The sequence below is a fragment of the Podarcis vaucheri genome (genome assembly GCF_965113315.1).
Source record: "Podarcis vaucheri genome assembly, chromosome: 1".
Taxonomy (NCBI): domain Eukaryota; kingdom Metazoa; phylum Chordata; class Lepidosauria; order Squamata; family Lacertidae; genus Podarcis; species Podarcis vaucheri.
Window position 1 is genome coordinate 7,646,205 of NC_138759.1, and position 16,358 is coordinate 7,662,562.

The 16,358-nt window shown below is 43.0% G+C and overlaps 1 protein-coding gene across 2 annotated transcripts in view; it reads right to left on the reverse strand.

Moving 5' to 3' along the window:
* PELI2 (pellino E3 ubiquitin protein ligase family member 2) overlaps window positions 1-16,358 on the reverse strand; it is an 82,635-nt gene that overhangs the window by 12,653 nt on the left and 53,624 nt on the right. For both annotated transcript variants that reach the window (XM_082218761.1, XM_082218762.1), the window contains one exon: window positions 2,904-3,005. In XM_082218761.1, the coding sequence (XP_082074887.1) occupies window positions 2,904-3,005 (102 nt within the window). The remainder of the gene's footprint in view (window positions 1-2,903; window positions 3,006-16,358) is intronic.

Genomic DNA, 16,358 nt, shown 5'->3' on the forward strand with positions numbered 1-16,358 from the left:
TATTTCTCCCTGCCCCAAAACAAATCGCACCCAGCTGAAAATCCTGGAAGACCCAGGATCTACCCACACTGGAAGAATGGCAGACGCAACTGATAGACTACATGGAGCTGGCTGAAATGACCGGCAGAATTCGAGACCTGGGAGAAGAGATGGTGGAAGAGGACTGGAAAAAATTTAAAGACTACTTACAAAAACACTATAAATTGTATGAATGTTAAGAGAATGCACGATTGAAAGTAACAGGGCACCAGCAACTCGGATGCAAGATATATGAGAATAAGTGAGGTTTAATGAAATGATGAAATTTGAAATAATATTATGTCCAAATCAAGCAGTTTAGTTTATGATAAAGTTATATAAAATCTGGAACATAATATTTGAGACAAGATAAGAAATTGAAATAAGGTAATAAATTGCTGTCTATAACTATGTGATCGAGAACGCAGAGAAGGGAGATGTGAGGAAGTCTTAAGATCATGAAAATATGTCTGTTGAACAATTGTATTTTATATCTATTTTTCTTTTATTCTTTGTCTATCTTTCTTAATTTTATTTTGATTTCTCTGTGGTGATGGTACTTTATATGTTTGGTGGTTTGTCTGTTGTTTAAAGAAAATTGCAATAAATATCTTTTTAAAAAAGAAAAGAAAATCCTACAGTTTATGAACCGATGAACTGTCAACTAAATAAATATTTTAGAAATATTTATCCCAAACATGAGCCTTGCATTTTCAGTACAAATTGGCATTCTCAGAAAGCCCAGATATATATAAAGGTAAAGGTAAAGGTAAAGGACTCCTGACAGTTAAGTCCAGTCGCGAACGACTCTAGGGTTGTGGCGCTCATCTCGCTTTACTGGCCGAGGGAGCTGACATTTGTCCGCAGACAGTTTTTCCAGGTCATGTGGCCAGCATGACTAAGCTGCTTCTGGCGAAACTAGAACAGCGCATGGAAACGGCGTTTACCTTCCCGCCAGAGCGGTACCTATTTATCTACTTGCACTTTGACGTGCTTTCGAACTGCTAGGTTGGCAGGAGCTGGGACTGAGCAACGGGGGCTCACCCCATCGCGGGGATTCGAACTGCCAACCTTCTGATCGGCAAGCCCAAGGCTAAAAAAGCCCGCGGCAGCTAAAAAAGCCAATGCAATTCTGGGCTGCATCAATAGGAGTATAGCATCTAGATCAAGGGAAGTAATAGTGCCACTGTATTCTGCTCTGGTCAGACCACACCTGGAGTACTGTGTCCAGTTCTGGGCACCACAATTCAAGAAGGACACTGACAAACTGGAACGTGTCCAGAGGAGGGCAACCAAAATGGTCAAAGGCCTGGAAACGATGCCTTATGAGGAACGGCTAAGGGAGCTGGGCATGTTTAGCCTGGAGAAGAGGAGGTTAAGGGGTGATATGATAGCCATGTTCAAATATATAAAAGGATGTCACATAGAGGAGGGAGAAAGGTTGTTTTCTGCTGCTCCGGAGAAGCGGACACGGAGCAATGGATCCAAACTACAAGAAAGAAGATTCCACCTAAACATTAGGAAGAACTTCCTGACAGTAAGAGCTGTTCGACAGTGGAATTTTCTGCCAAGGAGTGTGGTGGAGTCTCCTACTTTGGAGGTCTTTAAGCAGAGGCTTGACAACCATATGTCAGGAGTGCTCTGATGGTGTTTCCTGCTTGGCAGGGGGTTGGACTCGATGGCCCTTGTGGTCTCTTCCAACTCTATGATTCTATGATTCTAAGGCTCAGTGGTTTACACCACAGCACCACCCACGTCCCCTTAGATATGTATAGTATTGCATATTACTAATAAATTAATAAAATTTGTATACTGCCCTTTATCCATAGACCTCCAGATGGTTCACAGCACAGAAATACAGTATTTAGTGTGGCATAAGATAGTACTGTACACATCATGATTGTGAATGGACCAAGCAGACCTAATCCCCTAATACTAGTGAATCTAAAGAGAAATGGACCCGCATGGTGGAAGAATAGGACAACACTGGGAGCTCCATGTAATATGCTGAGTTTTCCAAAAGACAGGCAGGTTTTTAAATTAACAAACAATATTCTAGTACGCACTGTGCTTTGAAAGCACAAGAGACCTCTCATCGTTGCGAAGCACATAGGGATGTGACAGAAAGTATTTTAACTGAATCTAGGTACATACAGGAACAAAAAAAACCTGATGAACCCACCCACTGTCTAAACACTCCAGAACTACCTCTGCCATGAATGAAAATCTGAAACAATGCCTTTAAGTAATGGCTTTGTTGGTGCTCCTGGAAGAAAACCAACAACCTATTTTTGAGCATCTGTAACTCAGTATATTTACTGCTGAATGAATATGTCATTGGAAAGACCTAGAGAGCATCACTAAATGAAAGTATAAATAATGCAGCCACCAGCAGTTCCCACTGGGAGTGCTTTCAAAAGAGCAAGAGTGGGACACAGTCCAGGCTCAAGATTATTATTGAAAGGTCTGTAGAATGCCTTTACACTTTTGCCAACAACAAAAGCCAGTAGTGAATTTTGAAAGCATGACACGCTGAGCAAAAAAAGAGCTGTGACAGTTCAGAGTGAGATAGTGGGAAAGCTTTTCAGTGTCAGAAAAACAAGCATGCAAGTAGTTAGTGTGCAGTCACATATGACACACAAAGCACATACTTTGCTGCATGTACTTGTACCAAAGCTTCGCAGTGTGCACTTCTAAAACCAATGTGCAACCTGCCCATGAAGGAACCAGCAGGTAAGACCCTTCCTTCAGAGAGAGCAACATCTGAGAATAAAGCCTGTATTCTAGGACACCATTTCTGTAAGCCATTTCAGGACATCTTCACACAGGAAATAAGCTATAAAAGTCCACAAACAGCTGTTTTTAGGTCATGCAAATGCACTTACCTGAAACATATCTGTATCTTTGTCGTGTGTATATTCCACTACCACCGTCTGGCTTCTTGACAACGTGTAGGATATACTGTGCTGCCCTTTACAACTGATGGCCTGTGGAATAAGAGAGTTCCTGCTTTATTTAAGTAACGCCTGATTCAGGGAAAAGCACATCACTTCAACATTTGTAAATGCTGTTACAGCCATTACCGAGTTTCTCCCTATCCTGGCTAATTCGATTTGTTTATGCGGTTTGCAGCAAGTGTGGCTCAGCCGCAACTCTGGATCACAACAAAGAGCATAGCTAAGGGACTTCCCATGCAAGGTGTGACCCCGCCCCCCCCCCATGAGCAAAGCTCTTGCTTATGGACAGAAAATTACAAAGATCTGTCCTTTAAAAAACAAACCAAGCTAGAATCAAGACAAATGAATCTTGAATGCAACCATGCAAGTTTCACTTTTCACACTTTCTCTCTTTTGGGCACACAATTTTTTTCAAATGACCCACTTCCATAATCCAAAAAGAAAAATAGCCTGTGAAGCTTTTCTTTACCATGTCTACCAAATCTAACCCAGATGCCTTGAAGGAGCAGTGGCTTTCAAAGGCAGGTACTGTATCTTTTCCAGGCCTATTCTGCTTCTAGAGGGTCTTTATCTAGAGATATTAGGGACCAAACCGAAAAGCATCCATGTACTCAGCGACAGGTGAAAACAGATTTGTAAAATTGGCTAAATACTGGTCAGATATTTTAAAAGCATTTTTAGAACAAAAGGGTATTTTCATCAACTTGCTTGATAGCTGAGCTAATCACAAATGAAATTAACTTTTAAAAAAATTATAAACAAATAACTTGGGATAACAGTCAGCTATGTTTTATTCAAAGTAAACTTATTGAAATCAATGCTCGTTAAGTTCAATTGGTCTACTATGAGTAAAACGTAACTGACTACCACCCATAGCTTTTAACTATGTTCTGGGAGGAATTTAATGTGATTGTTCAGCCAGGGCAGGCATTATGGCTTGCCAGACAGAACTATTTTCCCTTTCTCCTCCCACATGCTGTTGCAGGGATTTTTCCAACGCCCCCCCCCCACACTGGGGGGGGGAGCCCCATTGCACAAGAGAAAATCTTCTCATAGGACTTCCACTGATGGAACCCATTAGTTGAATCCCACCCTTTTCTCCTTTGGCTTTTATACAGAAATTCCAGGATCATAAAATTAAAGCAACAGTGCCTATGAAAAGCAGATTTTTGAAAGCAATTTTACTAAGGCAGCTTCTCTGAAGCACAGTTAAATAAAAAGCAGTCAGCTGGCATTCACTGACCAGTCTCTGACACTGAGCTAAGGACCCTCCCATAATAAAGGGGAAAGATGAAGCCACAGTGGTGACAGATATGCTTCAAAAGCTGGAACTTTCCATAAAAGAGAATAGAGTCTGGCGACCAGTTCACTAGAGATAAATGACCCTAAATTTTGTTCTGTCTCTGTCTGTTTAGATATTTGATTAGAAGTGGAAGAAAGTTGAAAGAATATCAGCCAACACCCAGGGCTTCTCAGCTATTGGATGATAAGGGCCATTTCACTGGTTTTTATTTGTTTGGGTGCACACCTAAGGTGCATTAAGAATACATCTAACAATGTAAAGTACAACTTCAAAAAACCTCCAAATAGTTAAGAGAAACAGACACTTCATACAAAGCACAACAGTCAGAAAACCACAACTGTCTTCTTGTTGAGCACATACATTGTGACAAACCAATTCTGTTGCTGAGTAATATTCTAAATGGCCCCAAGTGGCTATGCAAACAATGAAAGGATTGTTTAGGACTGGAGTTCACACAAGGAACTGTGAAATATTCAAAGACATAGGAGCCAACTCCTAGGCTCTGAGGTCTCTTCAGCCCCCACCCCCATATTTGAGGTGGACGGAGGGGGGGGCAAAGTTAATGGGACACTGCCATTCAAATGGTATGTGTTTGCTGTATCTTCTGATGGGTTTTGAAGGACAGGGCTTACCTGCCCCCCCCCATATTTTATTCAAGTTGGCATCCTTGCTCAACGAAAAGTCTTAACATAACATTCTGAGATGTTCCAAGATAGTACCAGAAGCTCCTCTTTCAGGGGTTTCAGAATGTTACTGAATTTGTGTGTGGTACTGAGTAAAAAATGCATCAAAAGTAGAGAACGGTGAGTGCATCTGAACCCTGCCATAGCTTTAAGTTCAATTTTATTTTTGTTTTTTTAAGGGGTTCTCTCCTCCCTTAGACTGTGCCCTTTTGATTTCTGCTGCAGTAATAAATTGGGAACAATAAAGGGTTACCATCTGCACAGGTCAGAAACAGACTTCACTTTGATGAAGGCTTTACAGATGACTTAGCTTGATAAAGGGTGCAAGGGACTGGGAGACTAGTTAAAAGACCTTTGTGTCTACAGAAGCTACTAGCCCACATGGAAGGGCAAACTGCAACGAGACACCTGGTTATAATTAGAAAAGGGGTCAATGCAGCTTTACCAGGCATCGTAGCCTGATTTACATAGTCAAGGGCTCAGGTGGCTTGTTAGGAGTGAACGGCCAAAGTGCCGTAATCATTACAAACTCTGGATCCTAGGCTGAACACTCTTAAGAATAAGGGCAGCACAGCAGAAAACGAGCAGCCCAGTGCTATACACAACTGGAAAACAAAATAAGACGCTAAGTGAGAGTCTGGCACAAAATGCTGCATCGGTGAAACAAATTCATTTTTATTTTTCTAATGCCCCCATCCCATTTAAACTGAGAATTTGGAATCATTAATATGAATGACAATTGTTCAAGCAAATTTGACTCCTTTTCCTCTAGGGAACTAATTGGGGCAGGATATTCCTAATAAGTTATTTTTAGCTCTGCTGCCTAGGGTACTAGAGTGGAATTCTGTCCTCATTAGCTTGTGAAAGGCCATGGCAGACTTCCACACAAATCCAACTCATGCATGAGCTGACATTTAAGACCTGGTGAAAACCTCTCATTTATTCTAAATATCCTATAGCACATTGCTAATGTTCAAACTCCACTTCTTAAATGAATATTTGGTTCTTGTTAAAATAACCACTCACAGATTTACTTTTGTTATTTTCCTAAACCCTTTATATGTCCGTTGGTTCTCTAGACCAACTGAATAGATTTATTGTTAACTATTACTAACAGATGTTGTTCAACTGGTCATTTTGCTTAACAGATAAGAAAGCTGTGGTATTTGGAATCATTCAAACTGAATTATGAGCAGACCTGTATAACAACTTGAACTAAAAATGGTTGATTTTTGTAACAAAATACAGAACTAATGTAATTAAGAGTATATGGTACCCCATCATGCAGAAAGAAAACTGCTCAATGTTCAACCAAAAAAAGCCAATTAAGTTCACCAAGAATTTTGATACATTATGCATTTATGGCTACAAGATTCCTACTAATCAAAAATCAAGGTCTATGCCCTGTTTTTCTTAGGCCTCATTCTCACTGAGGACCCACTTCGACCAATGGGGTGGGGGTGGGCACATGCCTGTGTTAGAAACTGGGAATAGAAATGGCTCCTGGAACCTAGGTTACGGAAGCAAAAACAGAATAGCTAGTTACCATTCCCCACCCCCACCCCCGTTCAGCAGCACTTTCTATTTATTCTTTCAAAATGCATGAACTAATTCACTATTCACATCAGTGACACATGGTTAATATCATATTTTCAATAGCAATTCTTAATTGGACACCACAGACATAAATGGGGCTCAGCCCCTGCAATGGCAGCCAAAACCCTAAGTCATGAGAATAATGAATATTTTCAAATACCAGCATATGTGTGTGTAGGATGCGTTATGTAAAGTATTGTGCTGGATTTAAACTTAGTTTAAACAGTACTACTTGTATAACAAAAGCAGCCCTTTCACCCTAGCCTTAGTCACACACACGCGGCTTTAGTCACTGAGGTCCCCAATCCATGCACGTTTTGCTTGGGAGTCTCCAGTGCCACTGCAGAAGCCTTCCCACTGTTATTGGATAAGTCTCAGCATCAGCAAGAGATTGCCAGCCCCCCCCCACTGCCGCTGCTCCTTTAATCTGGTGGTGGCAGGTGGGGTGCATAGTTGTCAACTTACAGATTTGAAAATAAGGGACCAGCAGCCTCGAAAATAAGGGATCAGCAGCCAAAATAAGGGATTTTAGTCAACCAGCAGCCAAACGAAGCCTCAAGTGGTGGTTCCCACAGCGCAGCAACCCGGCAAAGGGGATGCAGCAAGGAAAACCACCGTCACCTCTCCACTGGGAAGCACTGAGCAAAGGCAAGTCCCCAGGCAACGTGGCCGATTTGATCGGCACAAGGCATGCAAGCTCCACCCCCCCAGTCATTCTTAGACTCCTTGTTGGGTGAGCAACACAGCCAAGCAACACAGTTGGAGTCTCCCTCCTCCCTGGCCGGCAGGGAGGGAGGGAGAGGAGCTGCTTCCTTTGAAACCCAGGAAATTTAAGGGACATCATCAATATGGGACAGCAGCGGGACACGGCGCTGGGATAAGGGACTGTCCCGCCAAATAAGGGACGCTTGACAGCTATGGTGGGGTGCCCATGAGGTGCCACTCCATTGGGGTTCCACCACCTAAGTGTGCAGTGTGCCTTATGGTTGGGCTGGCCCTGGCATTATCAAGTCTAGTCCCCTTGCTAAACAGCAGTCATTGGAAATGGGAGGGCGGTGAAATGGACAGACGAGGGATGTCACCATCTGTCTTTGGACTGTCACCACTTCATATGTAGAGAAGACTGTTACTTTGTTAAACACACACCAGATGAAAATTAATTGGCCAGAATTACTGCTTCTATGTTGTAAGACAACAGTAAATCTGGGAAGTGAAATTGATCTGTATTGCCAATAAAGCCATTAAGTGTAATTTTCTGGTAACCTTTAGCAAAAGAGAACATTGCCATGGAAACCTCATGAGCTTTGAGTGTCGAGAAGGAAGCCCATCTGAAGCAGAATATTAGAAACCATTTTTAAAAGAATTCCCACATGTTTTTAACCACACACCTGGCCATCTTCAGTGTTTTTTCTTGCAAGATAAGGTCTTTTAAAAAATAACTCAGCTAAGCATGTGCATTTTGGAAGCGCTTAAAACACTTTGAATCCCACTGAGAATTTAATGCTGCAGAACATAAAGGTGAAAAATATTTTTTAAAGTAGGACTAAGTCAAAACTACTCATTATTTTAAAAAAACATTTTGGCAGTGCCTTCACCCCCACCCCACAAAATCTCCCTCCCTTGAGAGTTTTTCTGTACTTCTGGTGAAAATGCCCATATACATTTAAATTGCTCTCACCTGCTCACAACAGCACAGCCAAATTTATTTACAGCGGTGCCTCGCAAGACGAAATTAATTCGTTCCGCAAGTCTCTTCGTCTTGCGGTTTTTTCGTCTTGCGATGCACGGTTTCCCATAGGAATGCATTGAAAATCAATTAATGCGTTCCTAGGGAAACCGCCTTCAGATCAGGTCCAGAGACAGACTGTCCCCGGACCTCTTCTGAAGGCTGGGGGGGGGGGAACAAGGGCTTTTCTTTCCACCCCCAGCATTTAAAAAAACCCCGGGACAGCGGAGGACTTCTCCGCTGTCCGGGGCGATCTTAAAATGCTGGCGGGCGGCATTTTAAAAGGACTTCTCCGCTGTCCGGGGCGATTTAAAAGCCCCTGGGAAGGCAGGCAGGGGGGACAAAGACTTTCGCCCCCTGCCCGCCTTCAGAAGGTGTCCCCGCCCCCCCTCCCCACTTCGGAACAGCTTTCCGAAGTGGGGCGGCTGGGGCAGGTGTCCCCGCCCCCCCTCCCCACTTCGGAACAGCTTTCCGAAGTGGGGCGGCTGGGGCAGGTGACCCCACCCCCCCTCCCCACTTCGGAACAGCTTTCCGAAGTGGGGCGGCTGGGGCAGCTGTCCCCGCCCCCCCCTCCCCACTTCGGAACAGCTTTCCGAAGTGGGGCGGCTGGGGCAGCTGACCCCGCCCCCCCGCCCCACTTCGGAACAGCTTTCCGAAGTGGGGCGGCTGGGGCAGCTGACCCCGCCCCCCCGCCCCACTTCGGAACAGCTTTCCGAAGTGGGGCGGCTGTGGCAGGTGTCCCCGCCCCCCTCCCCACTTCGGAACAGCTTTCCGAAGTGGGGCGGCTGGGGCAGCTGTCCCCGCCCCCCCTCCCCACTTCGGAACAGCTTTCCGAAGTGGGGCGGCTGGGGCAGGTGACCCCGCCCCCCGCCCCCCCGCCCCACTTCGGAACAGCTTTCCGAAGTGGGGCGGCTGGGGCAGCTGTCCCCGCCCCCCTCCCCACTTCGGAACAGCTTTCCGAAGTGGGGCGGCTGGGGCAGCTGTCCCCGCCCCCCTCCCCACTTCGGAACAGCTTTCCGAAGTGGGGCGGCTGGGGCAGGTGTCCCCGCCCCCCCTTCGGAACAGCATTTTAAAACCTTCCCGGGACAGAGACTTCTCTGCTGTCCCTTGGAGATTTTAAAATGCTGGGGGTCGGCAGCGAACGCTTCGCTCCCGCCCGCCAGCATTTTAAGATCGCCCGGGGCAGGCAGGGGGGAAGGCAGGCAGGGGGGAGCAAAGACTTTTGCCCCCCGCCGGCCTTCAGAAGAGGTCCTCTTCTGAAGGCCGGCTGTGGGCGAAAGTCTTTGCTCCCGACCGCCAGCATTTCCCTATGGGCTTTCGTCTTGCGATGCAAGCCCATAGGGAAATTCGTCTTGCGAAGCGCCTCCAAAACAGAAAACCCTTTCGTCTTGCGGGTTTTCCGTCTTGCGAGGCATTCGTCTTGCGGGGTACCACTGTACTAGTTATGTGGTGTGTATGAATTTGTGGTTGGAAATGGGAGAGAGCACAGCCATTACAATGATATTCATATTAATTCTAAATTGCATTTTTATTTTCAATTGAGAAAAACGAGTCTGAGAGCACACTTTAGGGTGTGCTCAATTTCTACATATAGGAAGTTTGATTTTTATGTACAATTCTCCACCAGTCTGAACTGTACTTGTCCCCAACCTCCAACATTGCTGAAGTACACCATGCAGTTGTTCTGAACAGGTAAAGTGGCTTGCCCCTTTGGAAGGGCTGCACAGAAAACTTCAAAGGAAATAATTTATAAAATTTATACTTTACTTGCACATAAATGTCTGACTTAAATCCAGAGAAGACTGATCAATTATTCCAATAACAATTGCTCCCCAACCAATTCATTGCACCATCAGGCTGAGAGAGGTAGTGAAAAAGTAATTGTAGTCACCACAAGGTACATAGCAAATGTTGTCTGTTGAGTCCTCTCACCACAACACATGGTTTTGTGCAAAACTAAGAGAGTTAATTTTGGATAGGTGTCAAAACCAGTTGAAGCAGCATAGTGCAACTATCAATATTCGCTTCCTTTAACCCACTGAAAGAGACTCTCATAGCTGGTAACAATCAAGACCAAACATGTCAGATTAGATTTCATATTATTGAGCCCAAATAGCTATAATGCCAAATCCTTCGTTAGAGCTATGAATATACACATACATTCCACTGTAAATTGGGATCAGAGCAGGAAAAATAAAGTGATGGTTTGTAAGTTCTGTAATACTTGCTTCCAAGAAGTTCAGAGTCTGAGTGGGTAAACAGCACACTCTCTCATTGGTATAGCACGCTAATGAGATAAGACCCATCAAATAACTCCATTATTTTCGGACACTACAAACTGAATCTGACGCAAATCTATTTTGTATTGACAGCCAAAGATACTCTCGATAGGCACTTTAAGAGAGACCTTTAAACAGCTTCCCAATCTCTCTCGTGAGAAATGAGCAGAGACAAGAATTTAACCCTTGCCAAAATGCTATCGATTACACACACAACTGGCATCCCTTAATGCTGTGCAATAGCGAAACACAATCGGGGGGGGGGCAGCTGGTTGAAGGCTGCTTTTCCATGAGAAGAAGGAAAAAAAACAATGGGGAAAGATATCTTCCTTTTGATTGCCAAGCACTGCAATTTAGCACAAAACAGCCATAAACTATATTACTATCAGGGGCTTGAAACAGCAGCCGCAGGGACCTATCACAGGTATTAAGATCCAGCTCCTACCCCTGCTTCCAGGAAACATCACTCTGTATCTCAACAGGGTCATTCATTCACAGAGGCAGCTTGAGTGTTCTCATACTGTATATGCCAGCCCTCCCCAATTTGGTGCCCTTCAGATGTCTGGAGTACATCATCCCATCAGGAAGGCTGCTATACAACCCACTGAACACCTTGAGCTCAGTGTTTCCTTTCTCAAATATTTATGACTATCTGTCAGCCAACCAGAACATTTACTTTCTGTCCCATGGAAAATAGCGCCAGAGGGAACATCCACACCACACATTTAACAGACAGTTTCCATCAAAGAATCCTGAAAAATTTAGTTTACCCCTTGCAGAGCTACAATTTCCAGCACCCTAAACAACCTACAATTCTCAGAATTCTTTGGGGAAAACCAAGCGATTTAAATCAATGGTGAGGATGTGACCTATATCCCCAGTAGCACCTAGTTATTTCTTCTGGAAAGCCTTGTGTACTTATATCTTCAACTCTTGTTCAAGAGATTCAAATGTAATTATAGAGGGTCAACCAGAAGTCCATTAATTTTGCAGATGTTCTCAACTCTCTCTTCAGATGACATGTGAGCACAAGTTTTGAATTACCACCTTAGGTTGGGTAATCATGCTTTAATGGTGAAAGTAATTTCTATGTGGTTTTGTCTAGGAATTATCTAAAATACAAATAGGTAAACATTTAAATCAGCAGTCTTCAAGCTTTTCAGACTCGGGATCCCACACACCCATCATGACCCACTCTGTCCTTCTCCCCCATCCTACTTGTCCTCATATTAAGCAATATAAACAAAAAGGAGAGTGGCATTGAATGTCAATTCTCTGCCACAGTTCTACCAGCTGAAGACCAATTAAGGGTCTTGATATAAAATTAGTCCACCCTGCTTCCTATAGCTTTACGTATCTGCTCACAGGCACAAACATCCGAAATGCAACAGAAACTCTAGCACTCAGCTGTACATTAGTACAGTGGTACCTCAGGTTAAGTACTTAATTCATTCCGGAGGTCTGTTCTTAACCTGAAACTGTTCTTAACCTGAAGCACCACTTTAAGGCTAATGGGGCCTCCGCCGGAGCATGATTTCTGTTCTTATCCTGAAGCAAAGTTCTTAACCTGAAGCACTATTTCTGGGTTAGCGGAGTCTGTAACCTGAAGCGTATGTAACCCGAGGTACCACTGTAAAGAGCTCAGAAGGGGAAGCCTTTCCTTAAATTCACTCTGCAGCAGGTCTTGAGTAGCCTCATCATCTTTTTTAAAGGAAAACGAAAACAACCACCAAAACCCTTAAAATTATGTCATTTTATAACAAAGTTAGCACTACTAAAATCTCTCTATAGTCCTTGCTTTGGGGAACCCAACACAGTCCTAACATTTTGGGGGCTGTGCATAATAATGTAAGCCTTACTCTTTGCCCTTGGTACAATTTACCATTATCTGTTGCTAAATGATTTTGGCTATGCCTGCGCAATACAACCAAAACTTATTTAATATTATTGTACTAAATAATTTTATAATCAGAACAATTTAGCCATAATGATGTGGAGTTAAAATCTTTATGGAGTACAGATAAAAGGTCTTCTAAGTTGAAGTAAAAAGACGTAGTATGAGGAGACATGCTGGTGTGGGACAAACAAATGCCTTTGAAAAAGTCTCTAAATGTCACTGATGCTGAAAGAAAGCCCTCGGTTCTGCTGCTCAAAAATAGACCGAAAACTCATTTGTGCTTATGTCAAAGTGACTTGCCCATAAATCATCATGCTCGGAATAGGTTTTCAAAGCCACTTAATGTTCTTGAAGTTAAGTCTTACGTTCTGCTATCCCCAGGCTTTGTTAACTCTGCAATATCGGCTGATATAATATACCTATTTTGAAATGTCTGGTTACATTGAACAACAAGTAAAGTAATGCATAATGAACATTAAATATACTGCCTAGCCATAAATTCACCACTGAAGTGCCTGTTCATGAGATTTCAAAGACATTTGGTTGGCCACTTTTAGGAAACAGAATGTCGAGCAAGGTAGACCTTGAACAGATGCGGCAAGGCAATTCTTGAGTTCTGAGCGAAAATGTCATTCTGCCGGCACAACTGGATATAGTCTTCCACTCATCTACCCTGCGTGCACCCAAAATCTCCAGAGAGCCTACTCCCAATCCTCTGGAGTAGATTCTGAAGGTGCACAAGGGAATGAAACAAAGGAGAAGCCTTGTTGCACAAGTAGATGTTTGAGTGAAACAGCAGAACAGAATACAACTCCTACTACTACTATGCTAAGGGGTCAATTTGTCTTTCATGGATAATAGCCATTTTTATATACCTACAGTCAATTAATTTCCCAATCCTTTTTAAAAACCAAGTGAGTTGGCAGCCACTCAGAAACTTTTCGTCCGCTCTACGTCTTTTGAGAGGAAACATTTCCTCCAGCATAATGTCACAGCTTCTCTCAAACATAGGATAACCATCTTATTCTGCTGAAAACAGTTAAAGCCCAACATCAATAAAGCAAGACAAATTCCAATTGTTAACAAAGGGGACATTCATCAGGCGTACCTAGTGTGCACATCTATAAAATCTGAGGCACAGTACATCTGAACTCTTGAGAACAAGGGTAGCTTCTGACAAATTTGAAAGAAAATACATTCAACCTATATGTAACTTTTCTTACAACATATAGTCGTCCCCCATAATTTGGACTTCCTTGATATGGCAGTCTGAGGTGGTAAATAGTATTTACAGAAGTAAACACTGTTATTATGAACGTGACAAAAATTGTAGAGGTGTCAAAGACATAGGTAAGAAACCTATGCAGTTGGCAACCAAAACAAGCAGGATTAATTAACAGTGCTTCAGAGCTGTTTCAACACTTCAGGCAAGTACATGGACTAAAAGAGCTGGTATTACTAGGCAAGTAATTTGCCCAGTATATACCAATGAATGAGTATTAGAATGAATCAGTAGAAGAGCTGTCTGGCTGTTTTGTGGGGATTTTGTAGGATTATGCATTAAATATGATATCTGAATTCTAGTTAAGAATTTAATCTCAACCACAGTAAGCAAATTCTCAAGAAAAATTACTATGGCTGAAGCTCCCAGAACTTTGCAGCAGCTGTTTACACTATTACCCATGTCACTGAGCTAATTATGCTCTCATTACAATATAGCATAGCAAAATGTCTCTTGAATATCATTCATTGTAGCATCTACACAGGTGCTTAGCCTTGCTCATGAGTAAGCCATAAGTATTTTTATTTACCTTTGTGTAACCACACACACACAAAATCACAGAGCCATGTTCAAAAAGAAAAACTGAATTTCTCATCTCAAAGTTATAGAGATATCTGGAAACAGCCCATTTATAAAGGGAGTACAAGGCAAACCCAGTTTAATAGAAGCATCTCAGATATCCTTTAATACTAATAATTTCCAAGTTTTAATTCTCACTAGGTAGCTTAATACACATGTTCTACACACATAACTCCAGATTGCCTTTAGTTCATAATAACAGATAATGGATGCCCTGTGCTTCTAAAATAACTGTTCATTTAGCACAAGTTGTACTTAATCTTGTTTCAATGAAGCTATTTGTACAACACCAAAACTGCATCCTGTGAGTTGTTTATCTGAACTGATGGTGGCCAGGAGAGATATATTGGGATTTGTGGCAGGAAGCTCAATGAAAATGCCAACCCAGGGCGCAGCAGCTGTGATAAAAGGCAAACTCCATGTTAGGGATCACACTTGGAATACTGTGTACTGTTTGGGTCATCGCAGCTTGAGGAGGATATTACTGAGTCCACAAAGGGCAACAAAACAAAGGGCTGAAGCATTTCTCATATTAAGAACATTTGGAGCTTTTTCATTTATGGAAAAGGTGAGTGGAGGTGGGGGACAGGATAGAGGTGTATTCAACTATGCATAGTGAGGGGGATGTGGATAGAGAAATTTTCCTCTCTCTTACATAATACTAGAACCAGGGGTCATCCAATGAAATGCTGGAAGACTCACGACAGACAAAAGAAGGTACTTCTTCACACACAACTTGGATGGCTTTTAAAGGAAATTGGACAAATTAATGACACAGAAGGCTATCAACAGCTGCTAACTTTGATGACTATATACTTCATCTGGTATCAGACAGCATGCCTCCAAATACCAGCTGCTAGGAATCACTAGTGGGAGGGAGTTCCTGTACTCAGGTCCTGTTTATGGATTTTCCATACACATCTGGTTAGCCACCGCAAGAACAGAATGCAGGAATAGGTGTGTCTTCAGTTTGATCCAGCAAGGCATTTCTTATTCTCATAGCTCCCTACCGCCATTTGCTAAACATATCTGATGAGCGTATTCTAGGGACGTCCAACTCTCAAGGGACTGTGATCTACTCCCGGGGGGGGGGGACTGGCAGTGATCTACCCGTGGGGGGGGTGGAGTTCAGAGTTGTTAAACTTTTTTTAGGGGGCAGGTCAAATTTGTTGAACTATTTTTTAAAAGTGAGTATGCAGAATTTTTTTTTTAAAAAAGACGCTCATCCGGGAATCAACCTGCCAATCGCGGTCGACCGGTTGGACACCCCTGGTGTATTCCAATAACTATTTGTAGGCTGGTTCTTTATGGCTGAAGGCTCCCCTTTTTAAAATAGAAAAGAAGGACATATGTAAATCATCAACAAGAAGAAAACGAAATGTAAACATGATTATTTGCCACTTCACAAGCAGGTTGCCAACCGCAACCCACACATACTGTGCTTTCCAGGATTTCTGAAGCTTAGGAGAGGAGGCGGCAGCACTGGCATGACTTTGCATAACAAAGCCCTTCAGGAGAAAGAGACAAATTAAAGCATTAAGAGCTTCTTCATTTATTTTCCACCAGTTTATAGCCAATTGGGTCTTTGCCTGAAATAAGCTTTACACAGCACACACTGATTCCTGTCAGTTTACTGAGATGAGCAGAGAAAAGAAGGTGCAAAAAGGTCTATGTCCATCACGGGAGATCATGCCTCCACCCTCTCCTGACCTAGAAAAGGTGTATCGGTGTTAGCAGACATGCAAACTGATCTGAGGATGGAAAGAGGCACAAATACTACACATCTAGAGAAGAGGAGAAGCTGGTCAAAATCATTGCTCCAGAGCCAGAGAGATTCCTCCACTTGCTCACTCAGCTAATTTTCAAACAGTCCCATCAATTCACTGAAGTATTGTGGCTCCTCAGTCTCTGAGGAACACCAAATGTTCCAGAAGTAGTTCAAGGATGACCAAGAAACAGAAGTGCCACACAACCTTCCCTTGACCTCTTCCTCTCCACCTCCACCAGATTATTCTCCTTTTAACTGTCTGGATATCCC